General features: G+C 40.4%; 2 protein-coding genes across 5 annotated transcripts in view; one reads left to right on the forward strand and one right to left on the reverse strand.

The window, feature by feature from the left end:
* Positions 1–7,511, forward strand: part of ADHFE1 (alcohol dehydrogenase iron containing 1) — a 31,687-nt gene extending 24,176 nt beyond the window's left edge. Inside the window, exon 14 of the mRNA XM_047842581.1 lies at positions 6,236–7,511. Coding sequence (XP_047698537.1) covers positions 6,236–6,319 — 84 coding nt within the window. The 3' untranslated portion in view covers positions 6,320–7,511. The remainder of the gene's footprint in view (positions 1–6,235) is intronic.
* The window catches only part of CRH (corticotropin releasing hormone), a 316,144-nt gene that overhangs the window by 255,930 nt on the left and 44,161 nt on the right, over positions 1–16,053 (reverse strand). For 3 of the 4 annotated variants that reach the window (XM_047842569.1, XM_047842568.1, XM_047842570.1), the window contains exon 3: positions 12,858–13,000. The exons of the other annotated variant lie outside the window; for it this stretch is intronic. The gene's annotated coding sequence lies outside the window, so the exon portion shown is untranslated. The remainder of the gene's footprint in view (positions 1–12,857; positions 13,001–16,053) is intronic. 4 annotated transcript variants of the gene reach the window in all.

Consider the following 16,053-nt stretch of genomic DNA (forward strand, 5'->3'; position numbering starts at 1 on the left):
AGCTCCTAGGCTAACACAGAAACACTTAGCTCTAACCAACAAGTCCAATGGACTAAATACCCAAATAATATGACCATCACAGTTATTTTATCCAAACTTACTAGACTGTAAGTTCCAGGAGCGCAAGGACGTGTTTTGCTCCTTCATCCTCTACTGCACCTAGCACAGGCTAGTAAACATGTCAAATGTTTGTAAACCTGCAGCCCTCCCTCCTCCTAAGTCTTCTGGGCAGGTGAGCTTAATGGCTGAATGGTAGTAATTTTTTGAGAAGTTTCCTTACACCTAATAGGAGTCAACTAATGACAAGAAGCCATGAAAGCCTGTCCAGGGATACCAGAGACCAAGTGGTCACCACAGTTTTGACATGGTGCTTGGCTCTTATAGCATGGTTCCAGTGATAGTGTCCATTCTTCAAGACTGGGGGAGGAGGGGATTTCTGAAGAATTCTGTTGGTTCAGGAATGTGTGTTTGTCAACCTCCAGGGATGGTATCCATGATTTTCAGATGAAGCTGTGTGATATTCTTGGCCATTTGATTGCTAGTGGCAACGCATCTTCTTGCCATCAGCACACATTGGCAAGTGTTTACTGTTTAAATTCTACTGTGCTCAGTCTTTTACTTTCAGAAACTGTTCCAGATAGCAATCCAAACTAACATTTGAGACCATCCACTAAAATAGCAAGTTAATTAGGTATCATATTAAATGCCTCAGTGTACATGTCACACTGGGAAATCACAGATAGCAAAACCTTAATTAGACAAAGCTAATTTCTTAGTTTCACAAAAGATGCAAAACAAATTGAATCCTTTGAATACAAGTCAAAAAGCAGGCGGCCAGGATTTCCTCAAGTTGTATTCATAAAGCAGCCCCAACACGTATCCTGCTTTTTTTTTTTTAAAATCATGTTTCTATGATTGGGAGAAACATACATAGTTAATTTTAATAAAGTAGCACTAGTTCCATTTTGGAGTCCATGTAATTGAGTCAATGTGTTCTATATATGGAGATGACAGGAGAGATGCACGGAACTTAGAAGGCATCTTAGAAATCAGCTTGTCTGTTTTGCAGATGGAGAACTACTATGGGTTTTTTGTTTGGTATTTTTGGCAGCAGTGAACATTTTACAGGAATGCTATGGCAACTTCAGAATTTTACACATGCACAAGCTAATCTTCACTTATTAGTATCTACAGGATTTAAGGTAGTGAGAGGGATATAGTGGTTGCTGCAAAGAATATTGCCAGAAAGATTATTTATGTAGTCGACATTTGATAAAGCTTCTTTTATGTTCAGCAAGGAGGGATCAGTTTTCTCTGGAAGGAACAACCAGGCCAGTATTCTTGACCGAACACCACATCCCATACTGATGGCAGCAAACAGCAGCCCTGTGTGCAGAGGCTTCCAACCGCCATACCCAGGCTGCAAGGGGAGCAGGCAAGAATAAATTAATCTTCCAAGTGGGGTTTCTGAAACCTCTGGAAAAAAACATTTACATTTCAAATCCAAACATTTCATTTCTGAGGAGAGCTGTCTACCAAAATGAGCACTTCCACGCCCTGGCAGACAGGCCAGTCAAAATGTTGTTATTTTATGAATGTGCTAAAAGTAGTAGTCAGGATTTATTTCAGTGCCCATGTTAATCAGTTGTCCTTTGGTTTTATGCATCTATAAATAATAGCGCTGAACACATCTTAATTCTGAGAGTTTGGCTTTTCTATGGCATAGATGATACATGGGGGGATATATCACAAACATTACATCCTTGCCCCATTTAACCAATCATGGAGCTTTAGAAATGTGAAGGAGAAACCCCGATCACTTGGCCTGAAATAATTCTGAGAATCCTGAACTATTTCGCCAAAGATGAACAGAATCATCTTAAGGGACTCTGAGATCACCAAATAAGATTTTCTCCTGTTATAAACAGAATACTGTGGCAATAATCGTCGGCCATAGCAAATGCTGAATTTCCGTTCTTGACCCTGCCGCTCACAGGTATGTAGGTCGCCATGAACAGGTCTCTGCCTTGCTCTGGATTCTCAAAATTCTTTAGAATCTCTGAAGATCTGCTGCAGTATAAACTCTTATTTGGTTTCACCCACATTCATCATATCGTCCCCCATCCTTCTCCCATCTGCCCTTCCATCCTTCCTTTTGTCTTTTTTAATGTTTATTTATTTTTGAGAGAGAGAGCAAGGGAGGTGCACAGAGAGAGGGAGACACAGAATCAGAAGCAGGCTCCAGGCTCTGAGCAATCAGCACAGAGCCTGATATGAGGCTCGAACCCACAGACCATGAGATCATGACCTGAGCCAAAGTCTGATGCTTAACCAACTGAGCCATCCAGGCGCCCCTTTCCTTCCTTTCTTTATTTTTTTTTTAATCATGGTAAAATATATCTAATATAAAATGTATTAATTTAACCATTTTTAAGTGCATAATTCAGTCCCAACGAGTACATTTAGTGTGGTGCAACCATCACTACTATCCATTTCCAGAAAATAGAAGCTCTGCTCTATTGCTTAATGGTAAACAATAACTCCCCTTCCCCAACCTCTGATGACCTCTATTCTACTTTCTGTCTGTACGGATTTGCCTGTTACAGGTACCTCGTTTCATAAGTGGAATCCTACAATATTTGTTCTTTTGGGTCTGTATAATGACTTCACTTAGCATAAATCCTTAATGTCAGAATTTCACTCCTTTTTATGGCTGAGTAATATTCCATTGCATGGATATACCACATATTGCTTTTCCATTTATGTTCAGATGGACATTTGGGTTGTTTCTGCCTTTAAACTATTGTGAATAGTGCTACTATGAACATTGGTTGTATGAATATGTTTTAGTCCCTGCTTTCAATCTATTTGGCTATATACCTAGGAATAAAATTATAGATCATAGGGTACACCTTCTCTGTTTAACTTTTTGAGGAACTGCTAAACTGTTTTCCATAGAGGCTGTACCATTTTGCATTCCCACCAACAGTAAGTGAAGTCAGCAATACACAAGGGTTCCAATTTCTCCACATCTTCACCAAGATTTGTGTTTTCCATTTTTTTATAGCTATCCTGATGGATGGGAAGTGGGAACTCATTGTGGTTTTGAATTGCATTTTGCTAATGACTGATTTCATGTGTTTATTGGCTATTTACATATCTTCATTGAAGAAATATCTATTCAAGTCTTTTGCCTATTTTTGAGTTGGGTTGTTTAGGGTTTTCTGCTGTTGAGTTGTAGCAATTATTTATATATTCTAGGTATTACTCCCTTATCAGATGTATAATCTGCAAATATTTTTCTCATTCTGTCTTTTCAACTCTCTTGAGAGTGTCTTTTGATGCATAAAAGTTTCAAATTTGGATGTAGTCCAATTTACCTATTTTTTTTTATTGCCTGTGCTTTTGGTGTCATAGCCAAGAAAATATTGCCAAATCTAATGTCATGAAATTTTCCCCTATTTTCTTCTAAGAGTTTTAGTATTACATCTTACATGTAAGTCTTTACATTTAGATCAATTTTGAGTTAATTTTTTTTTAATGTTTATTTATTTGAGAGAGAGTTTGTATATGAATCCCAAGCAGGCTCCACACTATCAGCACGGAGCCCAGTGCAGAGCTCAATTTCACAAACTGGGAGATCATGACCTGAGTCAAAATCATGAGTCAGATATCTAACCAACTGAGCCACCAAGGCACCCCTGAGTTAATTTTTTTAATACATCCTTCTTATTTTCATTCTTCCTTTTACCTTACCTTCCTTTTACTTACTGAGGTCCTGTTTTTACATGCATTGAACAGGATATGGTAAGGAGAAAAATAAAGTCTCTTCCCTACCTCGTAGACCTAACATCCTAGTGAGAGAAGACAGACAATGGGCATCTAATCAAATCTATAAATAAGGTATAAATGAAATCATTCCAGTTAATGATTAATGATATGAAGGAAAACCTGGGCAATGAGATAGTGATTTCACATGGGACAGTGTAGAGGGAACTCCAGCGAGGGTGGTCACAGAAGGTTTCTGACTAGAGGTGGAGGCAGCCACGTTGAGATCTGGGAGAAGCACTCCAGGCAGAGGGGAAAGGCCCTAAGACAGCATGAAGATGAGCATTTTTGTGGGACTGAGAGGGGATGGTGGGGCTAAGTGAGATGAACTGATGGGAGAAGAGTCAGAGCTGAGGTGAGCATCAGGGCCTGAACAGGGTGGCACTGGAGGCATAGTCTTGTAATTGCAGTGGGAAGTCATCAGAGAGCATGAAGCAAGCAATGATAGGAGCAATTTATACTGGGGGGGTGGGGGGAATATCACCTGGCTGCTCTGTGGAGAATGACCTGTAGGGGGCGAGAGTAGAGCAAAAGTGGAAACAGACTTGTGGAGGGGAGAGTGAGGATGACTTAGACTTGGGTTGTGGTGGAACAGGAGGTGAGAGGTGGTCAGATTTGGGATTTACTTTGGAGGGAGATTGGACAAATTTGCTGATGGAGTGAACCTGTAGAGAAAGGAAAGAAAATCAAGAGGACTCCTAGGCTTTTGCCTAAGTGACTGGGTATCACTTCTGAGATGAAGAAAATGGGAGGCAGGAGGCAGAGTTCTGTCTTGAATATGTGAATATTTGAAATGTCAACATCCCCCCTCCCACCACTGTCATTAATTCATCAGATAACTGTTGGGCACCTATGTACATGTCACGCACTCTCATAGGCACTGGGCAAGAAGACTGAACACAGCTCTGCCCTCATAGAGCTGCCTCATCTACCAGCTATGCTCCCAAATAGGTGCTTAAAAGAAAATAAACTGAGATACCCGTGAGAATGGAACCAAAAATATAGCATACATCTTAATTTTTTTTTTAATTTTTTATTTTAGAGAGACAGAGAGCACAGGGGAGAGGGGGAGAGGGAGAGAGAATCTCAAACGGGCTCCACCCTCAATGCAGAGCCTGGCATGGGGTTCGATCCCATGACCCTGGGATCATGACCTGAGCCAAAATCAGGAGTTGGACACTCAATCCCTATACCTTAATTTCATTTAGGCCCAGAAATTTGGACACAGTGTGGTCATTATAGTATCTTTTAATCCTCTGTCCCATTGGGATTAAGAAGACACTGATGGGGGTATATATAGCAATAGGATGTGCTGGCTGTCTTTGCTAACTCCATTCAATAACATTGGAGAAATTAAGCAAGTCGCTGAATTCATTTGGGAAGGCAGAAAACCTTAGTTAATATTAAAAAGGAGTCACTTGGGGCGCCTCGGTGGCTCAGTCGGTTGAGCGTCCGACTTCGGCTCAGGTCACGATCGCATGGTCCATGAGTTCGAGCCCCGCGTCGGGCTCTGGGCTGATGGCTCAGAGTCTGGAGCCTGCTTCCGATTCTGTGTCTCCCTCTCTCTCTGCCCCTCCCCCGTTCATGCTCTGTCTCTCTCTGTCTCAAAAATAAATAAACGTTAAAAAGGAAAAAAAGGAGTCACTTGTTGCCTGTAGCCTGAGAGTTAAGTCCTAATGAAATCTTTTTTAAATATACGTTAAGTCCAAGTTGCAAAGTATACAGTCTTTGAAGTCAAGGACAACCCAGTTCTATTTTCCTTGGCAGCACATGCTATGCCTGGGACAGTGCTCTCTGCCCAGACGACCTACCTGGCATAGGCTGCTGACCAATGCAGTTTGGTCATTATAGGCGGTGTTCTACCCGAGGTTGATTTGGTTCTATACTTTGGGCAGGCTATTGCCAGAACGTAAGCATAATGGCTTTTGAAGGCTTTGTGGGAGAGGTGTCATTCGATAAACTTCTGACTTGGGGATCAGCTAGAATAGGGCAAACGAGAAATAGGATTTTTTTTAAGTTTATTTCTTTTGAGAGAAACAGAGACAGCATGAGTGGGAGAGGGGTAGAGAGACAAGGAGGGGGGAGAGAGGGAGGGAGGGAGGGGGGGGAGAGAGAGAGAGAGAGAGAGAGAGAGAGATTGAGAGAGAATCCCAAGCAGACTCCACACTGTCAGTGTGGAGCCTGATGCAGGGCTTGAACCATGAAACCGTGAGATCACGACCTGAGCCAAAACCAAGGGTCAGATGCTTCGCTGACTAAGCCACCCAGGTGCCCCAAAATATGATTTCAGAGATATAACTATTATCAAGTCATTGTTTCTTATGGCCAAGTTAATTTACATAACCTAGTACCTTTTACAAACTGTCTTTTCAAAGCCCTGGGTAACTGCTTTTATTTACTGTTTCAGGAAAGGGTCACCAAGCTTGCACCACGCCCTCAGTCAGAAGAGGACCTGTCTGCTCTGTTTGAAGCTTCAATGAAACTGTATTAATTTTCATTCTCACTGAAAGAATTACCACTGGCCATCACAGTCCTGACAACAGAAGCCAAGCTAGCCAGAACTTTGTCTTTTTATTTCCACACATGACATACCTGTTACCAATCTGAATGTGATAATAAGTTTATCCTGCAGAAGATTCCCTAATGCTCAAAGTCAAACTACTTCTGTAAACAGTGGAAGAATGCCCACTATGTTGGACCTTGGGCTAGACATCAGCATTCATGTTCCTGCCCCAAACCACACGGATTTCAACTGCTCTATTTATAAAATGGGCAAAAGCTCAGTATCTATCAAAAACATAAATGCACATATCCCGTGCCCAGTAATCCCTAGTCTAGAAATTGAGCGTATAGAAATATGAGCACAAGTGTGTTAAGGAAGATGGCAAGGATGTTTCTGGCAGCACTCTAATAAAAAATCTGAAAGAACCTAAATATTCATTAATAGTATACAGATAAATAAATCAGAGTATATTAAGTAATGGAATATTACAGTGCTATCAATAAGAATGAGATAAACATATTGGAAATATGCCCATGATATACTGCTAAGTTGGAAAAAAGCAGAACAATTAAATATTTGCATGGTCTGATTTTTAGTTTTTAATTATACATAAGTATTTGTCTATATATAGGAAGAAGAATGATACACATCAAAATAACAAAAGTTATCACTAGAGAAATAGAATTTGGGGTACAGAAAATTAAGAGAAAATATTCACCCTATATTTTATACTTCCCCTTTTTATTTTATAAACATCTGTATTGTTTGGATTTGTTATAAGCACATATTTTCTCATTTTAAAAGGACCAGAGAAAAGAGAGAAATATCATTTTATTGTTTTAAGTCAGATTCATCTTAATTTATGAAAATACTAGTAACTAATACTTAAAGATTAAAGCAGATCCAAAGAGGTAAAATATGAGAGACTGATCATGTGGTAAATAAACAAATTGTTCTTTGGAGAAAAACACTAACACCCTACATGGTAATTCCCTCTTTGGAAAAATGTTTTTGGTGCTCAGAATAAATTAATTCAAAAGCAAGCAGTGTTGTAGTTAATAGACTTCAGCCTTGCCAGTAGAATCTAAGTAGCATGATCATCTGCCTCTCTGTCAATCCCAGCCTACAGAAACTTCTACGGCTCATTTCGCCTCACAAAGGTAACCACACTGATGTTTTTTGCTTGCTCAAGTCTTTGGCAGTCTGGATCTCAGTGCCCTTGTGGATTTATTTGCGTTTTAAGCTGAATTAAAGTTTTAATCAAATAAGTAATGCTATATATAATTACATCAGGATTTTTAAAAATGGAAAAGAACTGCATTACTGTGCCATTCAGCCTGACCAGGCCCACTTTATCTGTATAAAAGTCTTTATGTCCTTGAGATCTTTTAAATAACATTGAAATAATGTTTCTAGAGTTTTCTCTAATTATAAACATAAAATACATTTGGTACCCAAAACTGGTAAACACAAAAGAAAATATTTGTTAATATTGAACCATCCAAAAGATAGCCACTGTTAAAAATTTGGTAGATGTTTTTTATTATATATATTATATGTGTGCATATATTTTTGACTTAGAAATGGCATCATTAAGACATAGTTTTAATTCCTATAGGACATTCAAATTATTTACATCAAGTGCTCTAAAGGCAAGCATAGGACAGGGCCAACAGAATTTCAATTATACCTTGCAGACCACATCTAGCTAAAATTCCCTCCATTTCAAGAGTATCATGGATTCTGAAAGCAGAAGCTGTGTGAACGAGGCAGAATACAGCTAAATTCTCTGCCAATCTGAGATCCTTCAGGAAAATTTAGTAAAAGTTGTTAATGTCTCAAAATACATTTGGCAGAGAAAAAACATATATGTGTCTCCCCACCAACCCACCCTACCGCCCCAAAAAAAGTCCAGGTAAGTTCTAGAACTCTTACATTCTACAAAGTGATGTGGTATCATTAGAACAGCATTAGGCTAGGGGTCAAAGGCCCTAGGTTCCACTCCAGTCCCTTGGTCTGTCTTGAGTTTTACTTTATTCAACCTAGGCCTCTTCCAGCTTGAATATGCTATGGCTAGATTTTATGTATTACCTAATCCTTAATGTGAAATTTTGAGTTTGGGAAATTTAATGTAAAATAGTGTGAGACATAAAAATGAATTCTCTATCTCTTAAACGTTCGCTGCCTTTACTATCAGTAGCCAGATGTCTAAATGTGACTCACCAGAAGTGTTTGGTATTCACAGTGATGATCACTCTGTAGAGGAAGGATTTAAAGGTCAAGCATGAAGAAACAGATTGAGGAAGGCTTCATGTTTTTTATCTTTATACCCATCGTGCTGGTCCTTACACTTTGAGAATATGGAAAAGATGTGTTTCTTGACTTACTGGCTATTAAAAGAGTCTGAGATAAGAAAGTCAGCCCATTTCTGTAAACCAAACACTCTTATGTTTCTGAGACAACAATTAAGTGCATCTTTCTAATTCAAATCCTATTTTGTTATTGATTACCTTTAAAAGACCAAAAGTTGTTAGGGGTTATAGCTCTATTTATTTGGATTCATTTACTTGCTAAGGCAAGAAAAATTAAAAGAATATTATTCAAAAGTTTGTATAATATCACTTTCAGTCAACTATCATATATGGTGGAATTTTCACTTAAAATCCATGCGCTTCCCTATGCTACAGAATACTAATTTGTTTCAAGTACGTCATGTTTATCCTTTTTGTCAAGGGTCACAATAAACAGACTATTCGGTTTGCACTTGTATCCCTTCTCTGTGCACCAGGTCCATGCTGGGCTCAGCATTTTTGCATAGCTGTGGACACAGCTGTGGGGTGTTTTCTAGTGGTCAGTGAAGTAAGTCTGCTCTTGCAAAAGACAGACAAGTACAGTACCAAAATAGAGAGCAAAACTTGCTTTTCTGGCCTTTTAACCCTGAGAAAGATTAATGGCTGTTTGGATTAGAAACTGTACCCTAATGAGGGACTGTTGCCTCTGGGGAGTGAGCATAAGAAAGAGGACTGTTCACCTCCAGGTCAACATTGCACAGGCTGCCTTGTCTCTGATGACCAGCAACCCCAAGCCCAGACAGCTGCCCAGGCCCTCCATCAAACGCCTGACCCTCTGGGAGCTGTTGCAGAGGCCAGCCCACATCCCCGCCATCACTATCACAATGGCCTGCAGGAGGTAGTCTCCAGGGATGAGCCGCATTTTGAACGGGCAGAAATTGGTTCTTGAAGCCCTAGATTGAATTACTGGCAGCTGGGGGTGGGAGGGTCTAGTTTCTCTTGCTATTATTCCACTGTCTTTCCAACCACCGTAACAACTCGGAATAAATGCACACCCCCCACAAATCGCAATAACTGTTTGCAATTTTGTCCCCTGTGAAATCCCTCATGAAGCTCTGTGCGGAACAGTCAACATTAAAGTAACCACATTTCATTCTTTCTGGCTTTAAATATTGGCTTTTTAATTTGGGTATTTTTAATTGGTTTTCCAATTTATAAAATTGGAAAACTGATTAAAATAATCATGAGCGCAAAAGAAAAAACTACCATCATGCCATTACCCAAACACAGCTGTTATCATTTGATGTATTTCCTTTCCATCTTTTTCATTTGGGTAGTGTAATTTTCAGCTCTTTTCCCTTGAGGGATGACATTTTAAGTATTTTCTATGTTGCCACATAATCTTCACAATCACTATTTTTAAAAGTACACAATGTTTTGTTGAATAGAAATTTAATAATTTATCCTTATTATAGGGCATCAAGATTGCTTCCAAATTTTTACTCCTACCAATGACATAGCAATGAATAATGTATATTTGGCTTTTTTCATATTCTAAATTAACTTCTTAGGTTAGTTAATCCCCAAGTTGACTTTTTATATTAGAAAATGGACATTTTGGGGCTCCTGGGTGGCTCAGTCAGTTGGGCATACAACTTTCACTCAGGTCATGATCTCACGGTTCGTGAGTTCAAGCCCCGCATCAGGCTCTGGGCTGACTGACTTGAAGCCTGGAGCCTGCTTCTCTCTCTCTTCCTCTCTCTCTCTCTCTCTCTCTCTCTCTCTCTCTGCCCCTCCCCTGCTAGCACTCTGTCTCTCTCTCTTAAAAATAAATAGACATTTAAAAAAATTAGAATATGGGCATTTTTATGGCTTTTGATTCACACCGTCAAATTATTTATACTCCGCTGTTGTCTTAACTTTGTTTCCCCTCTCCTTCAATCTTCTCTTCAAAATAAGTAGTAGTGCAAACCAGAAAGAAATGAAACAGAGCTCACATGCACGACCAGTACTGGGCTATTTGTGCAGACCTGCAAGAGTCACCTGTGTTTTTTTTTTTTCCTTTCATGTCAGTATATCTTAAACAGTTCACATGAACAGATACAGATTTAAATTCCCAAATAAAATTATGAAACTTACTTTAGTGTTACATTATTGCTTTTTAAGTGAAACTGTAGACCACCAAGTCTGCTTTTGCTACTCACATTTTTTTTTCCTTCTAGAACCCTCCATGGGCCCCGAAACCTACAGGTTTGTGTTAGTACATTCATGGTTCCCAGTTTTCCTGGCCAAGAAAAAAGACCCAAGGGAGGATATAAATATCCTTTTCTATAAGGCTGTTCTAGAACCATCCAGGTCTGTGAGTGCAAGGACTGCTGCACTGGGAAGAGGCAACACCAACAACCATCTCCACCGAGATCCCTCCCAAGGGTCTAAGTTGCTTCTCTCATCAAAAACCTCTCTAATCTCCGCAATTACGCACATTGGTCCCAGTGGCTTTGGCAACATTTACTGGAGACCCATGTGATTGGTATACCAAGCACTACATATGAGAAAAGAATGTTTGTAAGGCAACATATAAATGCAAAGATGTCCAAAGAGTACTACCAGGCTGGAGTGGCCACCTGAGTAAGAACAGGCTAATTTCCTTTCATTTTTCACATCTCCTTTAACTATTATATACTCAAAACATAGCTTGATACCCTGACAAAACAGTTTTCCAAAGGAGGAAGGAGACCGTGGATTTGGGGAGAGGAGGATGGGGGTTCTGCAGGTAGGGGTGATTTGGGGGTGCTAAGGAATGATTATAGGAACATGACATTTAGTAGTATTTTTAAGCCAAATTATTGTCACTTTATAAATAATGTCAACTCTTATCAAATGTAGCAGCCAATTTACTAGGGCATCTACTACAGCTGGCAATAATAATCAACTAAAGACACTAACAGTTTATTTATTGAGTCAATTTAATGCACCTTCAACCTGTGGCAGGCCCTTTATCAAGGGTTTACCCACTATGAGAGAGGCACTGCTATGTCTTTTTGCACAAATGAGGAAACTAAGACTTAAGTTATATAAACACACACACACACACACACACACACACACACACCACCTGCCAACTTCACACAGCTAGTAAAGGGTAAGACTATCACTTGATCCCAAGGTCATCCTGACCCTCCATTCCCAGCCACCAAGTTCACTGCCTTCCAAGTGCCTTCTGTTGTCTAAGAGCTTCTTAAATTGTATTTAAATACTGTATACACTTGTGTACAACACAGTGCTTTGAACACAGTAGGGACCCCATAAGTACTTGTGAAATAAAGGATTCTACTTTATTAAAGGGGGAAGAAGGAAAAGGAAGAGAAAAAGAAGATTCTGCAAGCCTTTGACATGTCAGAGAGAAGTTGAGCTGCCCATGCTGGTGGCCACACAGAAGGGCATTAGAGGTAACAAAACCACCTTGGGGGTGAATCCCAGCCCTGCTTGTTACTGAGTAACCTTGGGTAAACACTTAGATTGTCTGAGCACAAACTTTACCTCATAGGGTTGTTATAAACAGCAATAGGAAGTAATATATGCTACATGTCTAGAACAGTGGCTAGCCCATAGTCCCATTGTCCTGGCTCATAAATGTTAGTTCTCTTCCCTTTCCTGAATGCTAAGCTTGCAGGAAGACTTTTACCCCAGCAGCTATCAGATCACTGCAGCGATGTCAGTTGGGTACTAAGGGCTTACAAACTTCCCTCAGAACAAGAATTACCTGGGACGCTAGTTTTAGGTCAGTCTTTTCCTCCTATCCCTCCAGAAATTCAAATCCTGCCAACCTGGGTTGGAACCAGGGGTCTGTGGTTGCGTTGATTTGGTAAAGGAAAGTTAAACTGCATTTGGGCCTGTTTGGCAGCCTCTTGGCATAGGTGGTGACAGAAACAGAACAGTGGGGGTCTCAACCTTCAGCATACATCAGAAGCTTCTGGAAGCCTTAGTAAAACATGTGTTGCTGGGCTGGGTCCCCAGAGTCTCTGTTTCAATAGGTCTGGGTGGGGAGTGAGAATCTGCATTTCTAACTAGTTCCCAGGTAATGCTGTTGCTCCAGGAACCACACTTTGAGAGGATTGCAATTTTCTCACATTTCAAACTTAGCTGGCTCAGATTTCAGCTGGAATTAGTTCTACCCAGTGTGTGGCAAGACCATGAAACCCCGAGGAGAGTCAGGACAACGCCCAGAAACTTACCTCAGGACTTCACCAGACTGGGAACCCATGCCTGAGCGCTGTCCTATCTCTTCTCCACCGTGACTGGCTTGCCACACAGCTTCTGCCTCTCGTTTCCACTTTATTTTCAAGGCTGAGACCTTTCGGGATGTGCCCATCAAAGCCTGAGCAGAAAGGAGACGCTTGCTTATGACTCTAGACTTGATGGTATTTGCTTCAACCATGATGAGACCATTAAAAAGTATATAAAGTAGCAGAACACTGAGTTTCATTTCAGTGTAATTATTTTAAAGAATGTAAAACTCCCAGCTACAAGGTTACCAGACTGATAAAACTTCCGTCTTATCTCTGTTTAAAAAAGAAAATAACGCACCTGGGTGGCTCAGTCGTTAAACATCTGACTTCAGTTCAGGTCATGATCTTACAATTCGTGAGCTCGAGTCCCACATCAGGGGAGCCCTGCTTCTCTCTCTCTTCCTCTCCCTCTCTCTGCTCCTCACTCACTTGTGTGAAAGAAAGAAAGAAAGAAAGAAAGAAAGAAAGAAAGAAAGGGAAATATCCTCCTTGTTATATTATTTTAAAAGTTATGTTGGGGGCACCTAGGTGGCTCAGTTAAGTGTCCAACTGGATTTCAGCTCAGCTCATGAATTCACAGTTCGTGAGTTTGAGCCCTGCATCTGACTCTTGTGTTAATAGTGTGGAGCCTGCTTGGGATTCTCTTTTTCTCTCTCATTCCCTTTATGTCTCAAAATAAATAAATAAACTTTAAAAAAAAAAGTTATGTTGTTAACAGTTTCCATTTTAACAGGAAAGGAATGTTGAAAGAGTGAATACATACATAGTAGTGCATGTAATTATTGGTACAGTAGCTCCTTGGATACAAATTAGAATCAAAATGTGCTTCAAGGGCAAAAGTGTCAAAGTGGAGAAAAGAACGACTACTCACATCCAGTTAGAAAAAGACAACCCGGTGGTCCTGCTGCTCACTGAGAGGCACCACAGGGCTCCCGGTTCTGGCTCTTCTTGCTGACATTGAACATTAATTAATTACCACATGCCCCCATTAACCATAACAACCAGTTATTTTACCAGCAAAAGATGGTTTTATTTGGGAATAGCAGGGAATCACGATCAAGGACAAGCATACTACTGCAAAAACAGAAGCAAGCAGGCAGAACAAAGGAGAAAAGGGAAGTTGGGAGGGCGATTATAAACAAAAAGCCCATTGGAGTAAACTGGTAGTTTAAGGTATAGTGGCTTTTCATTGGCTGAGTTGTGACTGTCTCTCGTTGGCTGGGCATCTCTTCCTCCAGCTGGGACAGCAGTGTCCACTGCAAGATCTGGCTCTTCCTGTTGGGTCTGCAATTGACAAGTGGTGGGGCCTAAGAGCACCCCCTGCTGGCATCCAACTCTACTCTAAACAAGATATCCTTTTATTAATTTTCACACCCTTGATAAAAGGTTTCGGATGAGCTCGCCAGAAATGAGCACTGGCCAGGAGGGCTGTCATGCTCCTGAAACACCAAAATCTATAGATTTAATTTTTTTGACTTAAAATTGAGTACAAAAAGATATTCCCTAACTTTATGGAGGGAGAGAGACGGAGAGGCTCTCAAATTTTCATCGATTGCTCCCTATGACAAACAGGAGGGATATTATCTTTGCTAGCTTGGATTCTCAGCCTCCCTTGACTGAATTGTCTCCCCAGAATTCATATGTTAAAGCCCTAATTCCCTCAGCATGAGACTGTATTTGAAGGTAGGGCCCATAAAAAGGTATAAGGTTAAAAGGGGTCATATGTGTGACCCAATCTGATTGGGTCCTTATAAGAATAGGAAATTTGGACACAAAAGAAACAGCAGAGATGCGTGCACACAGAAGACCATGTGAGGACACAGTGAAAAGGTGGGCCAAGAAGAGAGGCTTCAGGAGAAACCAGACCTACTGACACCTGATCTCGCACTCCCGGCCTCCAGAACTGTGAGGAAATAAAATTCTGTTGTTTAAGCCACCCAGTCTGCAGATTTTGTTAAGGTAACCCTAGTAACCTAGGGTTTGCTGGCAAATGACAGTCTTGAAGGATTTACATGAGAAAGGGCTAAGAGCCAGTGGCAGAAAAGAAAGTAATTAGTCAAGAGGCAGGAAAGAGAAGGAAAACCTTGATGTGTGGCAAACTGAGTGTAGAGAGTCTTGGGGGAGGTGAGCAGAGAAGGAGAGATTATGGGCAGCTAACAAGCAAGGCACTGGAAGGTAAAGAGGGGAAGGAGAGTGTTTGGTTTGGTTTTTAAAGTTTGGCTCTGTGTTATGAATGGAACCCCTTTTGGAGTTTCTTGGGAGATGGCAGTAATGATATAGATTGTTTTAAAATTATTTCTGCATGTCAGACTTTTGCTGTGATACTTTTACTAAATGCAACACCAAGCCAAGACTGATTCAACTACAGGGAGTTAAGGTTATAATTACACACACACACACACACACACACACACACACACACACACACAGTTCACAAAGGCTTCATGAAGGAGGTGACTCCTGTGTTGAACCTTGAAGGAAAGTCAGAATTAGATGAGAAGTAGGAAGTCACAGAGACATTCCAAGTAAAATGAACAGCAGGAATGACAGACAGCACAGAGTAAAAATAGGGTGTGCAGAAAATTTTCAACAATTCAGTATTGCTGGAGTGTCACATGCAAGGCTAGAGGTGGTAAGCTGAGGCTGAAGAAGTAAACATGGCTCAAGTCTGGTGCCTTGTTGGAACTTGGAATGTATTCAGAAAGGTGGCAGAAGACCATCAGGGACTGGCTGGTATGCCACAGACAGATCTGTATTACAGATCGGTCACTTGGACAAGAAGTTAGATTAAGTAGTTACTGATTAACAATTATAGAATAAAAAAAGATAATTATAAATAATCTAATATTTCTTTCATCTTTCTCTGTACCTTTTTTAAAATTCTTATTTGGAAATAATTGTAGATTCACATGCAACTGAAAGAAGTAAGACCCCATATACTGTCACCCAGTTTCTCCCAATGGTAACATCTTGCACAATTGTAGTATAATATCACAACCAGGAAATTGACCTTGATACACTCCTTGCACCTTACTCAATGTCACCAATTGTACATGAACTCGTTTGTGTATGTGCTTAGTTCTAGCAAGTGTTATGTGCAGATTCACGTGACTACCATTACAGGCCACATCTGGAACAGTTC

This window comes from Prionailurus viverrinus, chromosome F2 (assembly GCF_022837055.1).
Source record: "Prionailurus viverrinus isolate Anna chromosome F2, UM_Priviv_1.0, whole genome shotgun sequence".
Lineage (NCBI taxonomy): Eukaryota > Metazoa > Chordata > Mammalia > Carnivora > Felidae > Prionailurus > Prionailurus viverrinus.